Below are 27490 nucleotides of genomic sequence, written 5' to 3'. Positions count from 1 at the left end.
GTGTATCTCTTCACTAGGTTATACTGCTCAACAAGAGCAGATTAAGTCAGACTTGATCCATGACAATTTACAGATTTGTTTGGGATAGATACCCATGCAATCTTCCTCCTAAACGGAGATCAAAGCAGAGACGCTGACACACTCAAATAGCAAAACGATGTGTTAACTGGTCAGGTAGGTATGCCCCTTATTAATCTAAGATAGCTTTTAAGTGCTTAGCAGTTTGTCCGACAGGCCACATTTTACACAATTCCATGAAGAAGCAGAGTTGTTGCTGTAAATAAGATAAGAAAATCAATCCTGATTTTGGGGGAGTGATGAACAAGAATTGGATTGGCCTCTTCTTGAGGCCAGGTGAGGAATACCTGCAGAAGGTTAAGTTTGACAAGAATACTGCCAACCATCCTAGTTTAGGATTCAGCGGGAAAATACTCTCCTCACACTGCCAGAATAGTACAAAGCTGTATAACAGTGCCTGCAGAAAGACTAGGAATTTTTGGAATAACGTCCCTTCTCCCCAAAACTGCTGCATTCAAGAAGCATCAATCTCTTCCTCTAGGGCAACTTTGAATTGTCCTAGTTTCAGTCACTAGTAGCCAGAACAGATGATAGATTTAAAGCTTTGAGGACAGTCAAAGTACAACGCAAACTCACATGAACCAGGCAACCAACCTTAAAAGGAAAAAACAAATCAATAAAGTAGACAGATCAGGGGTAGTTAAGTGCCTGGCACTCCATGGCTCAGCATGCAGTGCTCATTTTAATCTGCGCACATGGCATTGCATGCTGCTTTGAGACAATCTCAACATGACTCATTACAGGCTGAGGCTACACATCACCACTTTACAAGTTCTCAGATTTAAGCCAAGTGAATACAGCCTTCAAGGTCTTGGCAAATTGTTAATGGCACTAAACTGCACGTTGTCAGTTCTACCATACGTGGGGACCACATGTTCTTTCTCTTCAAAGCATGCTTTAACCAACTCACTAATTCAGTCTGTACAGCTTTACTATGAAGTTGTTTGTGCAACTACATCTTCCTGGAGATGTAGCTGGGGAATTACTATTCCTCCTAAAAAGGCTGTTGAACATATGCAGTTGTTGGACCTGTTTAAAAAGGTCCAGCTCTAGGCAGTGCACACTATTCAGGTTCTGTACAAATTTTTAGCAGCTACGTGCAAGAAATTGCCACTGGCAAAAGCAGCCTCCTAAAAAGAGATGAAGACACAGACAGTAGCAAACGTGTCTCATTTTCTCTACATTCCTATCACAAAAAAAGCACCAAAAACATTGCAGAGAAAAGTTAATACGTCTGATAACTGAAGGTATCAGGTTTTGAAAAATTTAGTTGGAAAGAGAACTTTTTCCCTTCCATTCTAACCCCTGACGATCCTCCTCCTACGACATGAGCATGTAGTTATGCTGAAGTAACCGAAGGATCCAGATAACATATCATGAAGAATCATTTGCACTATAAAGGCAGATAAAAATGGGAAATGTCATATTATATTTAGTTTAATACTGTACTGCTTTTCCTTCATATATTAGTAGTTTTGCATTGGTAAACTATCATTGAACTCTCCTACAATTCTAAATTCCCTTCCACCGTGCTATCCCCATTTCCTCAGTTACTCCTGCAGCTGAGGCCATGACTTTCTTCTCCCTCCTCTGTTAGCCTGTGGCCTTCTGATCCTGGGAAAAGACAGAATGAGTACAGAACACTAAATATTGCAGGCATACCATTCTTAACAGAGCATGATGCAAAGCGAGACTGATGACTGTTGGGAGAAGTTGTTAGGTACACTGTCATGCTGTAGATAAGCAGAGTAAGTACGTAAGCTAGCCAGACAGACTTTGCATGATGTAAAGAAATCACCTAACGTTAACATAAAAAGAAGCTGCAGACCAAATTCACCCATTAATGTGTTTAACAAATGCAAAAGAGAATGACATTTGAGCAACAGAGATATACTTAAGACAGCATGCTTTGTTTGCTGGTTACAGAAGCCTTTAAGATACATAACTGCTTTCCAGCAAGCAGTAGCTTGGAAGCAATGTGCATGAGCAATGGGTATACAGACTTTGGATACTGGTGTAGCTAAAAATGCCATGTTTAACATAGTACCCTATTCTTTGATTTTTAAATTTAAGAATCTCAATCTATACATCTCGGCACAGTTTTGAGAAGAAGAATACATGGAGCTCAGAAAGGAAAGACAGGTTTCAAAGTGAGCTTGGCATGGCACTATCAGGGTGAGGTCCTTAATTTTCAACTTCCTTCAGCCACCCAAGAGACACTAGACAAAGACTTTTCAGGGAAAGATCTGATTTATACAGCAGGCACCAAATCAATAGTAAAAAATACCAAAAAGCCTGCGTCTGGTCAACCATCTTCCAGATCACAGCACTAAAATTCTAGGAATGCCATGATTATTGCAGCAAAGGTGGATGGTAGGAACTGCTTCTTCCCTCACTGGGCTAGTGGTGCAGAAACAGTACCATAAAACTGAAAGAATAATTAGGTCACGTTATTCCCACAGAGCAAATTCTCACATAAGATTTCTCCAGGATGTCCCAGTCAGAGGCACGTCTGACATTTCCTGACACCCCCACCCCCTAGGGATGTCTGCCTCCAACAGGACAAAAAGCAGTCCTCATTCTCCGTATCTCCCACCTGCCTGCATTCAATAAGATGTTTTCATTCTACACAAGCACAATTTAACCTCCTCTTACTCCTTCAGCACTGCAAAGCCCAAACACAGTGACCTAGATTCCACTTCTGCAGCACCAACAGATCTTTCAGATGGACTGACACTGTATGATCTCTGTTGCCAGAGATGCTCGAGGGAAAAAGAATCTAACTTGATTTTTGGATCCCAGGTGGAACTTGCAGGGTGAACAACAGGCACGCGGGTGCACGCATGTGTGTGTAGGGGGTAGAAATAAGCAACCGAGTATTTAACTTCAAATGCTAACATTGATTTTAGAATTGCTACTGTTTAAGACAGAACCCACTTCCTCTATGCTACTATTAAATGGTAATGCAAACATTTGCCATGATGTGTTTCTGAGAGCTCCAACAAGCTGTTCGCGTGCTTCATAGAATTCTGCTTGTTTAAAAACCCTACTGGGGTTGACTATTCTGTTTACACAGATGAACTTTCCCATAAGGCAATGGAGAGAGAGAGTAAAAGCAACAGAGAAATGAACGGTCACAGATCCCATGTCTTTCATTAATATAATCAGATAAATAAGAGTACTAACATTTGTGGTAGTCTAAATAAGGCTTGGGAGCACTCAAGAATTCTGCCTTTACATGATACGCAAGTCAAAGAAAGAAAAAGCTGAATTTTAAACATATAGTAGTGTTCAGTTCAGAACCCCATACAATTAGTATAGATCCTGGCCTTTTGCTTCAACTAAAACAAGATTAAATTCTGAGCTAAGCTCAACACCCTTTGCACCAAGAGTAAACATCCCCTCTTTCCACCTATTAACACTGTAAGTGATGAGCATTCCTTAGAAGAACAAGATGCAGCAGCTTGAGAAGGAGGAAACTAAGATGCAATTATGACAAAAATGTCTAGAAGAACCTCATGCTATAGCAAATGGAAGCAAAATTTAGCAGCCCCTTGCTGGGACTATCAAGTCAGTCATAGCTTGTACTTTCACTAAGTAAGTGAAAGGTGCATTTAAAAATGCAAAGTATTTTAAATCTCTATGTTTTAACATGCTATTGTAAAGAAAATGTATGCGATGCTTTTGCTTAGTGTTTGTGTGTCTGAAATCGCTATAGGGAACTTGAAGTGATTGAAGCTGTCAAGTTAGAGTCAGAAGCTTAAACTGTGATGTTGATTTAAGCAAGTTATTTAATCTGTCCATAAGCTTACTATTAGAGTTTCAAGCAGAGATTCTCCTTTCAGGTCAACCTCTCCTCTTCAGGTCAATTTGCTTAAAGGTCTAAGCTTATTAACTTTGTAAGAACTTAAGTGCTGGGGGACAAAGGAAAATCCATACACTTAAAAGATCAAATACCTTTTCTCCATGTTTTATTTTAAGAGGAAGTAGATGAAATAAAACAAGACTTTTGATTTCATGTGGTATAGGGTATTTGTACCACGAGAGGGCACTAAAACCATACTTAAAGCAGATCATTAAGCTACTGCTGTATACATTACAGAACTAAGTCATAAAGTAAGGAAGTATGCATTGCTTTCACAAGCATACACACTCACTACATAAAAGCATTCAGATATCTTGATGGCATGCACATACATTCATAATGTACTCACACTGCCTCTACTTTGACCAGAGCAGCACAAAGCTTTTTGTAAAAGCAATATCCTGCCACGTAATGAAAGACAGTGAGACTACAGAAACTTGAAGCTTGAAACAAGTTGTCCTTCATGTTTTGAATACCATCAGTCTATTAATAAAGTTTAAGATTTTGAATTTTGATCTTGTCTAAAAGAATGTGAAGTGCATGAGCTCATAATGAATTGGAACTGTCAGTCAGAGGTAGATGCTTACAGTCAGATAAAAATATTTTGAGTACATATGACTTCTGCTTGTCCAAGCAGCAATTCTGTTTACACACAAGGAAAAGTCCTATGCAACAGCAATTAACAAATCAGCATGTTTCAATGGCCAGCTGACCACCACACTAAAAATATGCTTCCAGTATATTGTAACCTTTTTAATAAGGTTTGACAACATCTGAATGTTCACATCAGCCAATGAAGTGCCACAGGAACAATCCCTTAGGCATTAGTTGGATACTCCTCTACAGACCTTATCACATGATAAAAGCTACTTGCAATTTTTTGCAAAGTAATACAGGTGTGCAAAACAAATCCTGGCAATGCACCGTTTCAGTATCAGACAAAAATAATGCTGGCTTTCTCTACTAGCTTAACAAGCAGCACAAAGCCAAAGCATCTCATCTGCAGCTCTGAGAGTTGACCATGTTTTTCACATTAAGCTTTTTACAAAGTTTTATGCAAGTCTCTTGGTCCTGTTATTTGTGTGTCAGATATAGCTGCTTAGGTATCTGTCAAGCAACATAAAGTTTCTGCTACTTAACATGCTTCAGGAACTGACTTGCCAGTAACTCAGTAGCAACACCCTTAACACTGCCAAGTCACCTCTAGAAGGACCACCACAGGATAATCCCATAGCAATGAAGTCTTCCGACCATTTTCTCAGTTATTTGGGAATAAGGCCGTATGTGGGCTTGTTGGTCCAAGTAATGGAGGCATATGTAGCACTGCAGCACTGTTGCTGTATAGTATCCATATTAGCTGCAACTGACTGAACTCCTGCAGCTGCCTAAAATACATCACAGGTGACACAGTTGTACTAAATTTTGGACACTTCACACACCTCCTCCGTAAGAAAAAAAACACCAAAAACCTTTGCAGATTTAGAAATCCTTTTACAATGAAAAAAAACATTTATATAAACTTCAATATAGGAGGCAGAAGTTAAATAGAAAAGTGTTGGTCTGAGGTTTTCAATTCCTCTTCTCACATGCATGAAGTGACTTGGGTTTGAAATATAAATTTCTATCTAGAACAGAGGTAAGTTAGGAAAAAAAAAAGTACCAGGCAGCAGTACAGACACGAGCATATAAGCATCCAACAAGTCAGCATTAGTTTATCACACTTCCAAAGTCCTATGCTAACTGTCCCAACATGTCCAAATGTCCCAACATGCTTGAGAAAATTCCCATTTCACGTATTTGAAACATACACCAGGCACATACTGTAATCAAAAATCAGACTATAAATTCAGATTTTTGATCCCATATTCCATCCCATGCTAGCATATAACTCCCACTGACCATTTGCTGGATTCTGCCAATGGCTCACGGCAGCAGAGCAAGGAACTCCGTGACTCGCTAGTTAGTTCAGTTCTCGTGAATAGAGGCTTTTGACAGGCGAAGCAAAAACACAGCTATCACATGGGCCTACAACCCAAAGCACAGGCAGCCCTACTGCTGTTACTTTCAGAAATACTGAATGAATGCTTATCAGAACAAGATATTAAACCAGAGACAACATTTGTCATTCCAATTCCTTGGTAAATTTTTCAGCATAACATAGCCATCTTAAAGGATATGAATAGTTATGACATGCCATCAAGTGCATAACAACAAGAGGACAAACTAAATTCAATATCAGATGTCCCCAAGCAGCAACACATGATCTGAAAGGCTGTGAAAATCTCCTCCTGAAGTAACAATCCAGTGATGCTGGGATTGTCAAGCATACATTTGATCCATGTATTTACAAATGTGCTGCATTAGCTCTATACCTAAAGTCCCATTCAGAAAGGTGTGTGAAAGTAGGGTTCAGTTTGCACCTTGTCATCAAAATGTGCCTTCCAGTCTGCCATGGAGCCAAACAAGAGAAGATTATGTTGCTTTATGAATCTTGTAAGTCTACATGATATTAACATTTTAACAAATGCCACAAGTGCAACAGGTAATGTTAAATATTAGCATCTAAATACAGTTTGCATTTTTTCGGTTCTACGTGGTGGTTGAGTAATTGTATATACTATTGCATTACGTACGTAAGCTCAAAATTCAAACTTACAATCTTTTTTCAATTGTTTTCTTTGGACTGAAGGATGAACAAAAGAATCCCAAAATTTCAGGATACTTCTAAGTGTGAAGTGTGATTTCTGGATACGCATTCTTGAAATAATTCTGGTTTTGGAGACTTAACCTCACTTTCATACAGCCTGTCAAGGTTCCTCTCAAGTCAGTTGAAGTTTACAGTGGGGAAAAAAATATTTCCCCAAACCTTATGAAAATAAGATAGGCAAATCTACCTTTCTATTTTTGAATTCTGAGTTTTGACTTAAACCACAAATCATCATCAAGGTTGAATTAACCAGTATGTTTATTTTACACTCTGCACAAGAATGTACAAAGAACATTTACACTATTCGTCAGGTTCATACTTTCAGGTTTCTTGCACTCAGACAAAAGACGACCTAAAGGATATTATAAATAGAAATGAGAAAGAAAGAAATATTAAGACAGGAAGAGTCCCAGAAAAGGGCAAAAATATAGAGTAAAATACTTAAATGCTGCAATACTGAAATATAATGAGCACATTAACGTGCTAAGGCATATTCAGCTCTCTTTTGATTTTGCAGCTTCACAGATTCCTTAAACAAAAACAACCCCAATGTACCAGATGAATATATTCACACTCAATTTGTTAACCTGTGGTCAAGCTAGCAAAAAAGGAAAGATAACACTTTTCTCATAAACATTCTTGATATGGGTTTTTCTTCACGTTCAAGAAACACAAACTTCCTAAACAGTATATGCAGTAATAGCTGACCTCAGAATGAACATCCTGGATCAGGCATCAATGCAAACAGCAGCCAAGAATGAGCCAAACTAGAGGAGTATTTTTTTAAGTATTATGACAAGTTTAAGGAACAAAAGAAAAGAAAGATGTAAAAGATCACTTTGGGGTTCAAATACAGCCGTTGCTCGTTACCATCTCAGTTCTGTGAGTATACCTTTAAATTACTTTCTGCTTAACTTCAAAATAGAGTGGCTATCATTAAGGTTTGACTGGAACAACTTTAACCTTTTGAGTTACAGCCACTTTTAAAGAAGATCTTAATAAAAAGTAAACCAACATTGAATTTTTTTTCCAGAACAGTGTCTCTTGTGATGAAATGTGCAAGTTCCACTACTGCTTATGGTATCTGTCAGGATTTTTAAAAGAAGGGCAGTCTGACGTTAAGAGATTCAATGAAAGGTACCAGTGTAAGAGTTGACATTATGGAAGTCAGCAAGACACCCATCAGTTGGGCCACAATACCACTTACTACACTACATTGAGCCAAACAGCATTCATTTCTCTGCACAACTGATGTGCTGTCAATCAGAGCAAAAATGCATAAGGCCATAAAAAATAGTATTATGCTAATGGCATAGTCCTGGAATTTCACCTACAATGGCATCATCCATATTGTACCAGGAGATATGACGGCCTCTACTCTATGTTTAGATAGCATAGTTCTAGATGCTAAATCAGAGGAGGTTTCTCCATGTCTTTCCACTGGAGAGGGAATTAAAAAAAAAAAAATTCAGAAGAAGTCCTAGCAATACTAAAAATCAAAAACATTTCTCTCGTGAGGTTTTTGTTTAAAAACAAAGGAAAGATTAGATGGAAAGATACCTTAGTAACAATTTGAGAGAGAAGGGATTACAAAATATATTCATAAATGTTCTTCAAGATTGCCATATGCAAGTACAGACAAAATACTTGAAATATTCAGTGGGATTCACTGAAATGAAAGAATCGATCTCCAACAGCTATTATTGTTTGGGTTTTTTTCACAAGTAGCCACTAAGGACTATAAAGCATTCTATCTCAAATATTTTAAAATTTTTTTTTGGGAGAGATTGGGTTCAAAGTCATTCTTCTTACAGATTTTTGGAGGGTTAAAAGAGCAGTGACCACAGACCCCATATAAACAAAATAATGTTGACACAATATAGTCTATTCTGTAAAGACTGAAGACTAGAAAATTACATCCAAAGTACTCAACACACTGAAAGAATATGAATTAAAACTGAACTGCTCTTCACCAAATTCTTCAGCTTTAAGAAAACGTATCCATCTGACTGTAAAATTTGAAGGGATGTACAAAGGGGCTGTTGAGTACCCTAGCAGTAGTAGCTGTGCACTTCCATAAATACTGAATCCAGAATTCCTCATTTACCAGTAAGAGATATCGGTGAGGCTGTTAAGGTATTACTGACACACTCAGGAAGTAATTTGCACTCAGTGGCAGCCCTCTAGATATTTAAGAAGTCATCCACAAGCACTTCTTAATGGACTGTAACTTTTCCATTAAAAGCAGTGCCTCAACCTTGGTCCTTATAAGGAGAAAGCACTATAAAACAAAAGGGAGGATCCTTGGAAAAAAAGCAGAGTAATCATGAATTTCAGTTGCAACACCCAAGGCAAATAGACACTATTTCACTTGTGGTCCATGTTTCAGCAGTTGCTTACCATGGCACACAGAAGAGGTGATGTTGTACAGAAAAGGGTAAAACTGCAAACAGCGGATCATCTTCAGGCTGCTTTCACACTCCAAGCACTTGGTCGTCAAATCCAGCGCATGTCTGAAGGCCTGCAGGGCTCCACTAATGTTGTTCAGAGCCAGATATGCATTTCCTAGGCTCAAAAAAGTCAGGGGCTGCAAAAAGAAAAGCAACATACCGCAGCATAAATATGTTCACTGTTTAAAATTGAAGCCAACTAGGAAAACCCCCTGTCAGTCCACACCCTCCCAAATTTGGCTGGAAAGAATTTAGAAAACTTCTTAAATAGGGACTGCCTATTCTTAGAATGGAGAACTAACATGTTGATGCATTGGTGCTAAACGAAAGCTGTTTTGACATAAGGTTGTGTTCAGGATTCCATCTTCCTACGATGAAAAACAGCTGTTAAATACACACAAGCTGAAATGAACCGTTAAATATTTACTTATAACCCATCATAAACATAATGCTTACTGCACAGAGTAGCAAAGAACTAAATTGAAATGCTTGAAGACATTTTAGAATGATTAAAAGGCAGCAAAAATGTAAAAATATTACTAGCGTCCTAGCAGGACAGATGCATTTCATTTGTCAAGTGTTCAGGATTTACTTGAGCAGAACTAGGTTACTGAAAACACCAATGTCACACTAGCTTAGGGGTATACATTTATGTTTACTTTCAATTCTTTATAAAACTTAATATTTTTGTCCACTGCTTTTGGCTAGTCTTCCTAAAATATGTATTTTTTTTTAAAGTACAAATTATAAACACCTTTTTCACTGGGTAGAATTTAATTAGCACTTTAATACAGGCACATAGTAAAGCGTTACATTTTGTTTGTTGACTCAAAAGTCTTTCACTTACACAAAGTAATTTGCTGCAATTAACGGTATAATGCTAGAATAATGACTATAACATTGTAATTTAGCAGTCATTTTTTCCACTGAAATAATTTTACATTCATTATCTGAAAATGTGGAGACTGATCAATAGCTTAAGGTTTTTCAAACTCATCTTAGCTTGTATTATTAAACACCATTCAGAAAAAGGTGCCACCTGACCAACATGATTTTTTTTTTTTTTAAAGCTTTTGCTAATATAGCACATCCTTCACCCCCTGTCGCTGTAATTCATTTTAATTTGTATTTACTTTCCATTACTTTACATTCCAGAAAATACTATTCAAGTACAAATTCTCCTGCCAGATTTTTTGATACAATACGTATTACAGGACTGAGAATGCCTGAAAAAACCAGGAGCAGGCATTATTGTAATAAGGTAGGACTCACCAATATTTTTGAAGAAAAGCCCTACTCACACAGCATGGTCCTAAGGATCCCTAGGCTCCTCCCCTCCAAGGCTGTGCTTTCAAGTGTTCTTCTTAAGGCACATCATTCAAGCATAGTTCTTCCTATAGTTCCTTTTTGCATTCTTACCTGCCAGCTAAATAGGCTAGATTCCTTTCCAACAATTGCAAAATTGTTCCTGAATGCTATATTGAAAAAGCTTATTGTTTTTAGCTTTTTTTATGTGCTAGGTGACTGGTGGCCCAGCAGGTTTAAGCCCTCTGTTTATCTAACTACAGAGACAGAAGCACAAGAAAAAGTCACTTGAACTTCTTACTGAAGCATCTCAAATGTAAGACCAAAATTACTTGCTAGAGAAAAGGTGTCCCCTGCCACACCCCCCCACCTCCTTTTCACAATTGTTCTGGCCAGTCCAGTAGTTTAGTTTAAACAGTTTATACAGAAACTTTCTACATGCCATAGGTGACAACCTACAAAGTGTTTATAACATTACCATTCAGAAATACAAAAACCTGTTTTGAATCTATGGTTGAAAGTAAAGTCACCAAACAACTAGAACACAGCTTTTTCTCTAGGTATATAGATGAAATCTAGGGACAAGTAAAACAGTACAGGTAAAAAGTCAAGTGGCACAGAAAGATGTCTATACAGCCAAAGATCTCGGTGACATACGTGCTACTTTAAGGGTTTTACAAATCAAGATACAATGCTGACAGCATTACAGATCTCTGTTTTAGATGAAAATGTTGCCAGAACACCAGGATTAGATTCCTTGGAGCCACTGCTGATAATACAGGTTTTGGGAGGCAAGAAGAATTTCTGCTCTAGATGTTTATATTCTCAGCAACCAGCATCACCCCCAGTGCAATCAAGAATTTAAATGAAAATTAACATCAGTTGCAAATCACAAGCTGGAAGTTGAACTGCATGCACAGGTAAATAAGAACAAATAACACGTATTTAGAAAATAATGAAGGAAGGGACATTCACCGCTGAACGAACACAAAACACATCATCTTACCTCAGAGGCATTGATGGCCAAAGCCTTCAGCAGGAGCCTGCTGGCATCCAAATGAAGACCATAATGAATCAAGAGGTTAGCAAGATTGACCAGAGGGATGTCCTGATACTCATGTGGAGCCAAATTAAATGCTTTTTGCAAACAGGTGATAGCAAAGGTGCTATTTCCAACTGCACGCCAGTACAATCCAGCTTCATTAAGCACAAGCCATAGAGGATCTTCCGGCTATAGGAGAGTCAGGGAAAAGGATGAAAACACCCACAAAGTGGTGTCTCAGGAAGACAGAATTGCCTGCTCTTTGGTAAGAAACAAACAAACAAAACTCACCCTTGCATACTACCTTATTAACTAGATACAAATTACACTTTGCTGTGACTGCTAGCAGATTATTCAATTTGCTCTACTCTACTCAAATTGACCCGATTTACAGTCTGAACTGTAATTTAGTAGCAACTGTTGCTCACACTCTACTCATATGACTGCCTTATATCATGACCACAAAATCCCTTAAAATATAAAAGTGATAACGGTTAGCTAGCTTCAGGAAGCAACATTTGTGAGCCACTTCAGAGTCTTAAAATTACATTAATACAGATCTATGTAGAAATGTTACAATTTGAAGGTCAGGCAGCTTTTAAATTGTAGTTAGATGCGCTTCCAGGTCCTATATCCAACATCAAGATTTCCTGTCAATTTAAGGTTCCGGAGTTCTTTTTTCTTAGATTTAGTTATCTATTTGTCTTATGAAAGTTGACAAGTGACATGCATTGGATACTGTTTAAAGATTATAAAATAGCAAGCAACAAGTGAGGGCAGATGGAATAATGGAGGAAGTGTCAAATACATCTTGAACGTTCCTTCCTCCTCTTTGACCTATAACAGAAAAACACTCATCCTACAGGAGAAATAGCAAAACTTTAAAATACTGACAGGTAGACAGAGCTATGTAAAACATCCACTTTCAGATAGACCAGTTTGAAATTGTTTAGAAACACTTACATTCTAGTTTTTAATATTTTCAGCATTCTGTGTTACCCAATTCTACAAAGAGTTTAAAGTATAAAAGCAACAACCGAAATTAATGTCCAATCCAACCTACACATCTGAAGCTCTGTGCTGGTTTTGGTTGGGATAGAGTTAATTTTCTTCATAGTAGCTAGTATGGGACTATGTTTTGGATTTGTGCTGAAAACGGTGTTGATAATACAGGGATGTTTTAGTTACTGCTGAGCAGTGCTGACACAGAGTCAAGGCCTTTTCTGCCTCTCACACCACCTCACCAGCGAGTAGGTTGGGGGTGCACAAGAAGTTGGAAGGGGACACAGCCGGGACAGCTGACCCCAACTGACCAAAGGGATATTCCACACCATATGACGTCATGCTCAGCATATAAAGCTGGGGGAAGGAGGTAGTGGGGGGGACGTTCGGAGTGATGGCGTTTGTCTTCCCAAGTAACTGTTATCCGTGATGGAGCCCTGCTTTCCTGGAGATGGCTGAACACCTGCCTGCCGATGGGAAGTAGTGAATGAATTCCTTGTTTTGCTTTGCTTGCGTGCATGGCTTTTGCTCTACCCATTAAACTGTCTATCTCAACCCACGGGTTTTCTCACTTTACTCTTCTGATTCTCTCCCCCATCCCCCTGGGGGGTAGTGAGCGAGCAGCTGTGTGGTGCTTAGTTGCCGGCTGGGGTTAAACCACGACAAGCCCAAATGCATGCATGAGTAGGAAACATGCAGCTAGGATTAAAGCAGCAAAACAGATAAGGATCTTAACAGTAGTATTGTATTAATGCAATACAGCTGGCATTACAGTAATACTGTGTTGAAAAAGTTAATCAGTACAAAGATTTTCTTCCAGATTTTGAAAGCAATCTCACACAGGAGGGTTCTACCTATGGTTCAAGATGAACTGGAAGATATCAATAGGATATACTACCTCTTTGTTCGGAGTACCTTACATAATCTGTAATTGTAAGAGTATTTATCACCCCTATTTTGCAATGCACATACATAACATTACTTGCATGTTATTCATGCCAAAACTCCTCACTGAATTACACTCCCTACACAGGTCTCAATGACCTTTCTTTAACTAAATCCTCAGCAAGTTATTAGCACTTTGTCTTTCCCAATACAAAGATAGCAACTGTGGCACTCCTACTCTAGAAAGTTTATCATTAGCAGAACAGGCATGACACAACGTGTTCTTACATCAGCATCTAAATGACCGAGAAGTTCAGACTTTTAGCATGAGGGCAACAGAATACTACAGTTAAAACTGAAATACCTATGCACTGCAACAGTAAGACATCAGACATGTATAGGACTGTTCTGAACAGCATAATAATAGCTATCAACTCCTACTGTTAATTTTTCTTCTGGGTAAGACAGATGCACGTAGTAAATGGTACTGATTTTAGACTAAAACCAAGACATACATACGCTGCCTTGACACAACTTGTACAAGAGTTAATTTGAGAAATATCAGCTTGACACATCTAAAAGAGTCAACCTGTATCTCAATGCTTCCTGTCATTTGACTTGTGACTCTCAAAGGCCCCAAGCAAGACGGAGGTGGCATTCCACATGGTGGTGTACAGATCTACATTCTTTGACCCAGAGTGCTAATTCTCCTGACAGAAGATTGACAGAGGGTTGGTTTCTTTGGAGGGGGAGTGGGGTGAAGGCAGGGTAGTGGGGAGGAGGAGCAAGAGCAAAAGGCAGGCACATAGAGAGGGATGAAAGACGGAGGAGTAGTTCCAAGCTATTTCAGTTAAGCAAATGGCTGCCAGGATTAGCTAATATATTGCTGCTCCATGTCCTGCAGTCACAACAAGAACAAGTAACTACAGGGCTGTTTGGTCCACACTAAGCTAAATTAAACAGATACTTCTCTGTATGTTTATGCTTTACTTGTAAACATGGATTTTTAAGTTAGTTTCATCTCAGTTACAGGTAGCAAATAAGCTTATTTCTTGCACATCGCTGACTGACTTCTTTAGAAGTATAGAAACAAGCCTCAAATAAGAATTCTGAGTTTATCTCATGCTACAGTTTTTGACATACCTTTTTCATGGCATGATCTAGAAATGCTCCTATCTTCGCCTGTGTAATAGTTTGAGTGTTGATACGAGAATGCAAAACCTGGACAACAAAGATTTTAATTTTTTTTAAACAACTGAATAAGTTTTACAGTATATATCTACATAAGTCATTCAAGTCTCACTTCCCTCAGTCTTCCCTTTAGTAAAGGGAAAAAAAACCAAAACCAAAATGAGAAATTGTTCTAAACAGATGATGTGAACATGTAACAATTAAAGCAGCCTATCTCCAGAAAGCAATATGAAGGATTAATCTCAGCCTAAAGTTACCAACTTGTAGAATACGGTAGTTATTGGAAACCCCAAGAAGATGAATCATGTCAAGTGACTGTTAGGAGTTCTAAAAGAAAGCAGTAATTTTAAATAGTAAATTAAATTTCCTATTCTGTGTGCTTTTGGTCAGCATTTAAAGGAAGTCAGACAAGAAGTCTTATGTTGAGCGACAAGTTCTCCCTTTCTCCAGCCCTATTAGAAAGCACTTGCTCCCCTTTTTTGGAAGTACTGATTGGCTTGTGATATCAAGTAATCTTTTAAATATCAGAATCTTTCATGCTCTGAGTAAGATTTTTAAGGCAATAAAGAGGAGAACTTTAAAATAGAAGAGAACCAACAAGAAAATGTCTCTTACTTGTCTTGCTTGATCATCTGGCATCTTGAATTTCAAATCTAGATTACTGTCTAGTTCCTTGACCAGTATGTTTAGAGATTCATTGTTACGAGCATCAGTAATGGAAGAACAGTCTGGTGCCTGGGTTTCTCCATGTCCGACAGTATCTCTTGGGATACTCAGGATTGGCTGGACTCTAGCAATACGGAGAACCAAGACAAATTAATAGCATGTGCTGCATGTCACTGATCTATAAACATAAGAATCAGCTATATATCAACTGACAAGTCTTATACTCTAGACTGCCACGAGACACAAGCTGCAAACCAGGAGAGTTCGAGGACCACCCTTCCCTTGAAAACTCATTAATAAATAAGGTCTTTACTTTCCATTTTTAAGCACAGAATACCTTTAAATAATGGACAATGCAGTAGAGATGAGACACAGAAGGTTCTCATATTATGCTAGTAAGGACTGTATGAAGTTTAGGATTAAATAAATAAGTGAAAAAGAAAATACTGAAGTTTTTTAAGCTAAAGTTTAATTTCAAAAACATCAAGAGGCAGCCAAATTATTTGGAAGAACATTCTCAATTGAACACTGTTTGTTTCAAAGAAAGCTTCGGGACATTTGTTGACGGGGACTTTTGCTTTAACACATGCTCAATACTAGAATTATGCCAACTAGGAGAAAAAAAAGCTTTCTTACTATCACTATTATAATGTTAAGTGAGTAGGATATTATGAAATTGCATTGATCTATTTAAGGTAGCTATTGCAACATAGACACATTTATTTTATTCTGTGCAATAACAAATATTACTGACTATTCCACAACTAAGCTCGTTTTCTACCTCTGTCCCAAAGGAACAAGCCAGGGCTTTCCACTCCTAACCCTTTTTTAGTATTTTCTGGTCTTCACAATTTTCTGTTATCATAACTAAAGCTAAGAGGACGTATACAATGTACAACAGTTAACTGTAGTTATTAAATACATACCTCATTCTCTCTCTCAAGGTCTTTTTTTAAATATACTCTACAAGACATTCAGACTTGTGCTTAAATCATCATTCTGTTAGTAATACTGTAGATATTTCATGTATTCATCTTGTACTAACAGTCAGGGAAGAATCATCATGAAATTGGATCTGATTGTTACAATTACAGCAAAGACGACAATAAAGGAAAACACCCTCCTTCTGTGGACAGCCAGAGAAAGAGGTCTGAACACATCTGTGCTATTGATTACTAATTGCATCCATCCTCTACAGAAAGAAAATACTCATTAAGATGTTAGTGTGAAAATTTACAAATATAATTTTTAAAAATCAACACTTGCCTGAATCCCCTATTTTCTGGAGGCAGGAAATAAGTTGGCAGTTCTTCTGGATCAGGAATTTTGGGGAAAGATTTCATGCACTCTGATCGCTGAGGCCAAAGAATATGCTGTTTGTCCTGAGGGGGAAAGGAATTATTTTTGATTATTCTCTCAACATTTTTAATATTCTAATTAACAAGCTAAAAAGAACATAAGGAATAGTCTGAAGGAAAAAAGAGCAGAGATCTTTAAAACTATTATTTTTCCATCTTTTCTGGAATATCAGCAGTTCAGTTTTCTATCTTTACTCAGCGGTACTGCTTTATTTGCAGCAGATGTTCACAAAGGTAGCTAAGAACAACCCCCTCTGCGCTGCAGTAGAGTTTCAAATGATGGGAAACTGGTACAGAAAAACTACAGAGATGCTTGTATGTTGAAGAAATTCAAAATGCTACATTCTCCAGTGCTGCCACACATCAAAACTGTAGCCCAAATGCTAAGACGTTTCACATAAACAAGGACAAGATTCACTCTTTCACAACTTCTCTTTGAAAGGGCAAAGCTTATCCTCTTCACTCACTCTATTGGATTCTACACTCCACACTGAAACAATAGAACGAGCAACAGGGGAAGACTGCAAGGACTGGCTGTGGTCGCTTTGGTTTGCATGAAGATCCAAATTCACAGATGTCATACTAGAAGTAGAAGAGTCTTCACCAAACTAGAAACAACAGAAAACCAATATTTAATAAAGAAAAGAGATGGTATAATACTGGCTGAATTTCTGCACGTTATTTTTTTCCCCCACCATTTATGTAGTTAAGCCTCACTGATGAGCTGAAATTTGGGTAAGCAGAAAAAAACCGGAAATTTAAGCCTCTTGATCCACTCACACCATGGAAAAGTAATATTCATGTTGTAAATAAGTCAACAACAAAAACACAAGTGCAAATCAACAAAAAAATTATAAAAGGTACCAAGCAAACATTTCTAATAGACCACAAACAAAATTCTACTTATCTAGACTGCGTAGCTCTAGTTCAAGTCAGAGTTACTAAGACTCATGGCTTGCAAAATTATCTTGATAATCTGAATTTATAATTATTATAATAGGAAGAACATCCAAGAAGAAAATATAGCGTAATTTAATAAACAGGAATAATTATTTTTAACTAGTTAAGGGGAAACTCCAGAACACATTCCTCATTGCAAAACAAATGAAACCATAATCTTTATCTGTAGTTCTAACACAGCAGTGGTGTTGCTTGGGTGGCTGTCGTTCTGGATTTTCAGTATTAGTATACACCTTGCTTCCAAACTTCTCAATATTCCTGTATCAGATTTCCTTGGTGCACTGCCTAATTCAAGATATACAATTAGCAAATACTCACAAAACCGGTCTAACACCTTATTTTTGGGCTGCAAAAGCACTCACTAGATTCAACACCATTGAGCTCTGCTCTTCCACTTGTTAATTGCTTATGGCAGTTTTGTGCTCCTTCTGGTAGGAAAAAAAGATTAAATTGGAAGGAGCATGCAAAAGTTGCATAGCTTGAGTCATACGACACTGTAATAAACAAAAGAAACTATGATCCATTTTAATGCTGCAGAGATAAGTGATTGATATAATATTATTTTAAGCACACTTTTAAGCTGTTATGTTGGAATATTCTTTCCACTAAAGAATAATTCTTGTTCCATATACCACACGTACATTAGAAAAGAAAACCAACTCCTTAGAAAACCTTTGCCTCTTCATTAACATTAGCTGCCTAATGCTTTTTCCTGTCCTCTCTGAAGGAAACTAAATTGGAAGATTAAACATGTTATGCTCCTGCTAGCATGCCTGAAATGTAGTATATTTATGTAAGAGAAAGCTGTAATTCCTCAAGTGAGGATTCTTGTACTTCCTACAAAGAAATACTTGTCTGTTCTATGAAGGATGGAAAAGCAAAGGAGTCAATATAGAAGTGGCTGGTAACTCATAGGGAACTAAGACTTTGGACTAAAATAAAGTTTTTCAATTCAAATAATTCTAATAGTTCTCTTTCCTAAGTAAAACAAAGTCTTATACAATAAACCCTCTAATTTTCTATAATCCACAGTTGATCTCAGCTTGTATTACTAGCAAAAGAAACTAGCATTAAATACTTTACACTCCAGAGGAGAGACTAAATGATTTCTCACTATAATTACCACACCCAAAATGTACCCGCTTTGTCAAGCCTCAAAAAAAAAAAAAAGAAACTATTTTGCTAATAAGGCAAATGGGATGCAAATTAAAGCAGTGGTATCAATTCACAGACAAACCTGAACATATTCCACATTTTCAAAAATGTCTCCGCGGTGATAACGAACAGGCTGGTCCCACTGGCAGTGCAAGCTATGCTGCTGGTTGCCCAGTCTACAAATCTGATGGTTCCCTGCAGAGCACAAAACATTTTTTTCTACTATATAAGTGAGTTTTCCGAGGAGACAAAGACAGCATACAGTCAACCCTTCCGCCCTCAATTCGGTCAATCCTTTTTATTTATTTAATCAGCACATAGGAAACTCCGTCTTCGAAAGACTCGAAAAATACCCTGTTCAAGAACATACTGCAATCCCTTGTTTTAATAAGCAAAACACAACAGCCACTCAGGGCCATCTTAATATATAAAGAAGTTATGTCCTGACATTAATCTGAATATGTGTAATTCCTCATTACTATAATGAGCATGAACTCTAAAAAGTTGTACCTAATTGAGCTTCTTTTGCCATCTGTGTCTCGTGAATGATGTTCCTCAAGATTTGTTCCTCCTGGATAAGCTTGTACTTGTCTAAAACATCTTGTTGCCGAAGGTAATGGTCATGCTGCTTCTGATATTCCTTCAATTCATTTAATGTTCGCTGAAGTGATCTTGAAAATTCAACAGTAGAAAAGATTTATTTTGAATGCTTTTTAAAATATCAGCTTTTCCTACAGTGTTGCACATTTTCAACTTTGGTTTCTTAAGGTATTCTTAGGAATAATTTTATTGCATAGTCAAAGAAGTATAGAAAGTTGAAAATCATTATTCTATTTGAAATGTAAATAATTGCTGCAACAGAACAATAAAAGTGAGATTGTATGAATTGCCACTAGGATGCTTCTTTAGTTACCTATGCTGGGCTTCCAATTTTTGCTCAAGTTTTTGCTGACATAGGACAGCATGCTTCCTTTTTACAGCTTGCTCAAACCCTGGTTTGGCCTGTAGAGCATGATCATAACACAGGACTGAGTGGTTGTACTCTCCAAGCATCTGAAGAATGACCAAGAGAGAGAATTAGCCATTGTTCGGTTATATTTAAAAAAATATTTTAAAAAATATTCAATTTTTAAAGAAGTCATTAACTCAAATTTTAATTTGTGGTAACAAGCAGCCCGTCACTTCTGAAACTCAAGCCACTATATCTGCTAAAGAAAGGCTGCAGGAGAATTTCCCTGGGATTTATTTCCAAGTGCAGATAAAAACCTTTGCTGAAAGACAGATTTTTAGATGAAAATACCTCGACAGAATCTTAAACATTAAGCGTGAAATGCATGTGGAACACAAGACACATTGTAAAGTAGTAAAGCATCACAAGTCAAGCCAGAAATATTAAATAATATTCGGTTTTCTACAAGTCTTGGAAAATAAAGATAGTATTTACTGCGTATATATTTCCCAAAGTGTAATAGCTGGTAAAGAAGTCACTGTAATCCAGAGCTGCATGGACCACAATAGCTGCATCTGCAGAGAAATGAGCCCGGTGCAGAATATTTGCCAAATTTACCAGTGCAATATCTTTATTTTGCCTAAAAGAAGAAAAGAAAATGAAAAGAAGAAAAAAGAGACATTAAAAGAAGGTCAGACTGTGTAAGAATCATGCATAAGGATACACTCATTTGTCAGTCACATATTAAATACGTAATTTGATAGAAAAATGTCTAAATTATATATATGCCTAGTATAGCACATAAAGACTAAGAACAAGTAACATGGACACAGTCTTAGGATACAGTCTTAGAAACTAAAACCTGTTTACTAATTAGGATAACTAGAAAAGCAATCTGAAAAGAAATCTTTATTAGCAATTCTTACCTTGAAGAAAAATGAAGGGCACGCATGGCACATTCTACTACTTGGTATGGCTCATTCTTTATTCGCCAGTAAAAAGAAGCCATATTATAGAGTACCCAGGAAGAAGAGTTCTGCAGTAAAGAGAAACACATGAACTGTACTAAGACATGAACTAAAAGGTTAATCAGGGCTTTAATTACTATGGGATGGAAAGCTGAGCACCTGCTCTAAGTTATCCTCTTCCTCTGGAAAGCTGCCATTTGGCAATAGTTGTGAATGTTCAGGAAGAATGAACTAGCATATAAATGTATTAAAGAAAATAGCATTTCTGCCTTTCAGACAGGTAAAAATTCAAAATGAGATGAAATGAGAAGTGACAGTAGTTTAAGCATCAGCAGCTTAGTTGGAGTTCAATGAGAGTTCCTATATTTTGCAGGAAGACATTTAATAAAAACATACACATTTCACTATTATTGTTTCTTCTTTGTTCTTTAAGTACCTGCATTTTTGTTTAAAAGTTTTTATTACCTTGACAGAGCAATGAACGTGGCTTGCCAGACCACACAGATACGAGTCATTAAAGATGACAGTAAGTATCTATTTACCAGCTTTGCCAATGCCTTCTCCTACCTCTGCTTGCCTAGCAGAAAATGTTTTTAGTCTGCCTTTTGTAACTGAAATGTAAACCAAAAATGTATGTGCAAAACTAGTACTGGATCTGATTGCAGGTACCAGGCATATCTAATCTTGTGGGACCTTTCTAGCGCTCTTTTTGTACGTGTAGTAAGATTACAGTTTCATACCTTCATTAGCCCATCATAAATACGATGACCTATTTCCTCTATACTTCTTCCCAGCCTCCGTGATAAGTATGTGAAGATTGGATCTTCTTTAGGTAACAAGGGTGCGGAAAGATTAACTCTTTCTTGGACACCCTAAAACAAAAATTGAATATAAGTATTCGCTGACACTTTTAACTAAAAGTACAGAAGTATACACACAAGAGCATGACTCCCAGAAAAACTTACAGCTTGGCTGTTTTACATTTCTATCATCCTTTCATATCAAGATCTTAGGGACTTGACAGGATAACGTCACCTTTGACAGATGAATAAGATATATTATTATAGATAGGCAAACACTAGAAGCAGCCAAAAGCAGCTTCTGCTTGTGAATGCTATAGGAGAAATATTCATTTCTGGTAGCACTGTGTATCTGGCAGCTATTGATTTCACTAATGACCGCTGAAGCACTCAACTCATGTTTGTCAGATTACATGCACCCTATGAAAGTATCCCTACACCTCTTCTCTTTCTTCCTTCTCAAACAACAAACGTACTCCTTTCAAAAGTACATCCAGACCCAGGAACAGAGCTAAAAAACTTCAGTTCCTGTTCTGTCCATAAGAAAATCCTTATTTATAGATGAAAAGTTATTTTAAATATTTGTAATAAAATAAATATCAAGAAATAAGCACTAAAGCTGTGTCTGCATTAGAAAATATGCTGATATAATACTGTTGACAAAAACAATTTTCGCACCACACTTCCACTGTAATCTTTCTAAAGCAGATGAACTTTGTAATAGTAAAGAACAATTATCTCATCCTCTGGGTTAGGGCTTGACATTCAGATACCAAAGAGACAGTCAAGTATGTCAGAGCTCCGACAAGCCTGCAAACAATTTTCTGGCCCTGAATCTTCATACAGTTTAACGACGCTGTTCAGCACTCTCCAATTTTCAGCTGAAACAACTCACAAGTTAGAAGTGTTTCCAACGAAAGCTGCCATTTTACTAATGAAACGTGTATTATGAAAACAAAATACTCCATTTTCCTAAAAATGCCCTCTAAAATAATGCAAACAATAACAAAAGAGAAACAGGATCTGTATATCTGGTGGAACTGTCCTCCTATAAGCAGGTACAATTGTTTAAAAAAAGAAAGTCTGAAACAGCCTTGAAAGATTACAATACCTTTCAACCTTGACTGAGAACTGCCATTAAGAGTTTTCTATTGCTCTTCCTGACAGGGAAAAAACCATACTTGCATTTGCTCGCTTACCCGTAAGTGCTGAAAAGCATGAATACTGTATGGAAGATCTAGAACTTTTGTACAGTCTGGCTGCTGCAGGTCTGGAGGCACTGGCGACTTTGTGTCTATATAGTCTTCAGGGCTGAGGACATAACAACATAACACAGCAGACTCCAGATTAAAATACTGCTGAAGTTCATAAGAGACAGTATTGTAGTTGACAGACACAGTATTCTGATATGACCGTTACAAAAATCCTGTGTTTGAGCACATTAGACCATTTCTGATGTCTTCCCAGATTTCAGTTGTATCAGAATGTCATCACTATAGGATAAAGTAAATAAATTTGTCTGCTTTAGAGAAAACATCAACATTTGGATAGCCTCCAAAATGTATCAGAGTCAACCTAGTGTATCACTACTACGATTAATGATCTATCTGCCAGGCAAATGGCAATGCATGCGGATTAGAAGACTCTTCAGCTGAAACAAACAAACAAACCCCAAGTATTAGTGAGAAGCCCAAATGAAGGTATCTGAGGATAAAATTAATCTTTTCCCACTTCAAGTACTCATCTCACTATGTTAAAAAAAACCCCAAAAACCTACAAAAACAAAACAGTCAGCCCTGAAGATGAATTATCAATGAAGCTGAATGTCAAGCAGACTGTCCACACATCCTTTACTTGCTAAACACAGGATAAAATATGACCAGAAGGTTCAACAGCTTGGTAATCAACAGAATTTCATTCAAATTTAAGTCAAGACAGTTCCCACTACAAGAAGTGTATCTAGCTCAAAACACTCAAAGCACACTCAAGCAAATTCAACCCCCTTCTACATGATGTAGTTCAGTTTAATTCGTGTCTCGTCCTATCAGTACAGACTTACAGTGGTAGAACTGACTGGGAGCCTGGGAATAGAATGGAGAAGTTTCAGGGTAGGGCTAACATGGACAATGTGGGTGAGACAGCATTTCTGTGTCGTACCCTTTCATAACTAGTGGCAGAGGTTGTTTCAATTTTATTCCACACTAACACAAAATAAAACAACTGTCATCTAAAGAACAGTCGGTGATAGTATTTTTCTTTTTACTTGCATTTAGAGGTTTTGTTGATTTTTTTCATTCAGTAAAAATCTTAAAATATAAAGCATCTTATTACCGGATATCTTTGCTCTCTAAGGTGATGTACGTGCCATCGTATAGATCTAGGTCCCCCAAGGGCACCTTTGCTTTAATGCAGTCCGGATCCTCTTTATTATGCCTTTGTTCCAGCCCTGTGTCTCTGTCCTCATTTTCCTCTATATGAATCTTTTGAGCAACTAACTGTTTCTGTAGGAATAAAAAAAAGGAAACAGAAGAATGCATACTGATGAAAGCAAACTATATAGTTGCTAGGAGTTGAACAGTCCAACTTTTTCCTTAAAACAAAGTCTGTTTGAAGAAAATCTAAACACTCTCTTCAAATTTCGGGAATATTTCCCTATATTTATAACATCTGTAGGACATTTTTTGATTTAGATGGAATATAAATACTTTCATTAGAGATAATATGACTTGAACAGGCCCTTATTTCTCCTGCTGTACCTAAAAAGAGGGCTAACAGCATTCCAAATTCAGAAAAAGAAGAAATAGTTGTTAACAGAACGTCAACTTTTCCATGTTTGGACCCTTTTCCTCCACTGTAAGACCTCATGGAAATAGTATTAGAGATTGCAAACAAAATGAACTTCTTAACCATTCTGTGTGCTAAGTACAACTGAGGTGGCAGGCTAATGCAAGAATTGAAACTAATTTCTGTAGATCAGCTTATAATGTGCCTTAGGAGCTATATTTCACCCCATAAAGCTCATGGGTATTGATTACTATGAGCAGTGAATGGACTAACGATCTGCCCCAGCAGAGTAAGCTGTATTTAACTCTCACCTAGATCTGCAAATTGAAAACGCATTAAATACCATAAGGATTTGTATATGTGAAATGAGAAGAAAATTTTCATTTTTAAAGCCATACACATCTGATTACACACTACTATGCAATACTAGAGATATATACAGTAGTAGCAACTTGTTCAAGATCTTACAAGTCATTTGTATGCCACGAATTGTACATTAGTAATTTCCAAACCTATAACCCATATCCTGAAAAGCTTACAATTGTTGTTCCATCCACGGCTAAAATGTCCATTACCACAAAATTGAGTATACCTTGATGAGAAAGACTGGCTGAATACAGTCATACAAGGGGCAGTCCTGCTTTTTTTCCTCCCTTCCACTTCTCCCGTTCACCCAAAGCTACCTCTGGTGCTCATCTAACTTCCCAGTTATCTAGTTACGCTAATCTGACAAAAGCAAAGCTGGCACAAGAGAAAGGAATGCATGGCCAGAAGAAAGGCCGTGAGCTGTTAGCTTGCCCAGCCCATATTAAATTTAAACTTTAGTTTAAGTTATCAGTTCAAAGTTCATTAAAACCCTTTTCAGAAGGGTGTTCTCAGACCCTTTTTCAATAATAAATGGGCTTGAAGAAAAACAGAGGTGACCTGCTCTGTATTATTCTGGAACATAGTAGTCAGCAACAGAATCCAGCACCTAAATGACTTTATTTAAAAATGTTAGGATTTATGGATAACAACAGGGAATGATGCAACTGGGGACAATGATAACCAGTTGAGCAAACCTGAGGCACAAAATTCTTGAGATCTGAAGAATTCTTCATCCTTTCACTGAAGCAGAATTATGCCAATAATGACTTCTATTCCCCATCTAAATCTATCACTAAAAAACCTGTGAAAAAAATTCTGTGTTTTCAGAAATTAGTTAGTACTTAATGTTATGCTTTACCTCCAGTTCTTTGAGGTAGTTAACTGTTGTTTCTTGTCTCATTAGTATTACCAAATCATGTGGGTTCCTCAAGTTCATTGGTGAATCCACCTGTAAGACATTTCAACAGTCCATCATGTAAGTCATTCTCCTAATTAGAGTGATTTTAAAAGGTAAGAAGTTACATTCATTCAACTACAGTTTGTCTGTTTAGAGATTTTCTGTCCACTCAGCATTCATAATACGTCCATAACTTAAATCTGTACTTCAAAGAACATTGTTATTTGAGAATCCAATTCAAACTATGCTTTAATTTTAAACCTATTTTACTTTATTCAGGCACACAAATTCTAAGCATAAGAGGCAAGTAAATTTCTCACAACAAATACTAAGAGTAGCTACTGCTGAAATACTAGATACCTTAAACTGCAATCGCAAAAACCTATTTTCTTTCATAGCTTTAAGATTCCTCCATCACATCCCTCAATAGGCATAACGTACTTCAGCTTCAAGTCAACCCCTCCATGCAACTAATTTAACACACCGGCCTAGCATTAAGATCTATTGCCTTCAGGACTAAGATGTAAATTAACAAAATCAAGAGGTAAGCAGACGAAGACTGAAAACTCTGTTACAGAAGACCGTGCTACAGCTTCCATAGCTATGCACAGGAGTTGGCAGCTCAATGAAGAATGACATTATAGGTAAGTCACAGACAAGAGTGGTTACATGCCAGACCTTTACTGGTCCCTAATTGGGCTCAGTAAGCTATGGCACTTCACTCCACAGCTGAAATACCCCAGCCTTGTCCTCATGCCAAAACAATTCTGCTGCCTGACCGGCTGGGGGAAAGTCATTACAGTCAAGAAGGTGGTGTATGAGCAGCTGAGCTGATCCAAAGGCTCACCACAGTTGAAAGGCTCACCTCCAGGCTTCCAGCCCCATTTCCTCCAATCTGTCAGTGCAATACCAGTTAGTCCTGCATGTCAGCTCTGGTGCCCACCAGGCTCTCTTGTGAGCTAACCCAAACGCAGTAGTTGAACAGGATGTAATCCCCTATTGGTTGCTGTATCTGAACTAGTAAATTAAATTAGCTCATAGAGGATTCAATGAGTATGAGAACAGAAGCAAGGAAATGGACAGGAGTATGTGATGACAGGATGAAAGGATGAAGGGTGACAAGGACAGCAAGATCTCGCATTTTTAACATAAAGACTGTTATGGTAGACGGTCTACACCAAGATGTTCCTGGATCTGCTCTTTCCATTCAAGCTTTCAGGATACGGAACTAGCTACTGCACAAAGATGTAAGCACTACCTGTGTGTTAGCACTGATACCTCTACATAGGCTATCCACCCCCATGGTATCTGTCCAAACTTGCTGACATTATAATTTAATGGAAAAATTTGCCATACATACATGTGCAGAAGAACCTCCTGAGCTCCAGCTCTTCATTTTTTGTCAACTTTCCATACAATTTGGACACATTTCTGGGACTCTCTCTTATTGCAGAGAACTGCATCTCCAGCAGGACACCACCAAATTCCTGGTCATTTTAATGTGTCCTGTCAACAGATTAAGCCTTGGGCCACGTTCTCTTGGCTGTGAGTCAGATAAGAAGCTCAAATCTACTTTCTCTGCACTACTGACTGTGAAGTCTACATTCCTTGCAAGCCTCCCTACTGAGTAAGGATCCTATCCTCTAAGATGAAAACATTTGTTCCTTTTATCCCCCCACCCCCCAAAAGAAACCCCCTCAGGGTGGTTTTGGCTAAATTTGTTTAAGTATTCCTTTCCAAATCAAAAGCTGAACTGCTTTTTTTAGTATGGAGCCATTTTGGCAGGTGGCTACCTACACAATCCAGATACTTACACGTAACTCATTTTCTGCCTTAGCAAATTAATTCTCTTATATCACCAGATGAGTAGAAAATAATAGGTGCTACTGACACCAGTTAGTTTTTTTACACTATGAATTTGGAGATTATGGATTTAACTGTTGCCAGTAAGGGTGACCAAGTATCTGCAATGATCCGGAGAAGCACAGAAAATACCGTATCAAAAAAATTAATGATGTTATTAGTTGACGTATTAAAGTCTACAGATTTTACTTAGTCATA

The 27490-nt window shown here is 37.6% G+C and overlaps 1 protein-coding gene across 4 annotated transcripts in view; it reads right to left on the bottom strand.

The window, feature by feature from the left end:
- TTC17 (tetratricopeptide repeat domain 17) overlaps positions 1-27490 on the bottom strand; it is a 63216-nt gene that overhangs the window by 22467 nt on the left and 13259 nt on the right. For all 4 annotated transcript variants that reach the window (XR_012995881.1, XM_076344399.1, XM_076344397.1 and 1 more), the window contains exons 2-16: positions 25391-25480; positions 23713-23882; positions 22581-22692; positions 21322-21453; positions 20540-20649; positions 20109-20253; positions 19578-19717; positions 19175-19335; positions 18747-18859; positions 17017-17157; positions 16458-16573; positions 15141-15315; positions 14478-14555; positions 11412-11636; positions 9051-9237 (exon numbers count right to left, since the gene is read on the bottom strand). Coding sequence is in view for 3 of the 4 variants with exons in the window: in XM_076344399.1 (XP_076200514.1) it covers positions 9051-9237; positions 11412-11636; positions 14478-14555; positions 15141-15315; positions 16458-16573; positions 17017-17157; positions 18747-18859; positions 19175-19335; positions 19578-19717; positions 20109-20253; positions 20540-20649; positions 21322-21453; positions 22581-22692; positions 23713-23882; positions 25391-25480 (2095 nt within the window). In the remaining variant the exon portion in view is untranslated. The remainder of the gene's footprint in view (positions 1-9050; positions 9238-11411; positions 11637-14477; positions 14556-15140; positions 15316-16457; positions 16574-17016; positions 17158-18746; positions 18860-19174; positions 19336-19577; positions 19718-20108; positions 20254-20539; positions 20650-21321; positions 21454-22580; positions 22693-23712; positions 23883-25390; positions 25481-27490) is intronic.

This window comes from Aptenodytes patagonicus, chromosome 7 (assembly GCF_965638725.1).
Source record: "Aptenodytes patagonicus chromosome 7, bAptPat1.pri.cur, whole genome shotgun sequence".
Classification (NCBI taxonomy): Eukaryota; Metazoa; Chordata; class Aves; order Sphenisciformes; family Spheniscidae; genus Aptenodytes; species Aptenodytes patagonicus.
This window is presented reverse-complemented; position numbering and strand designations above follow the sequence as displayed.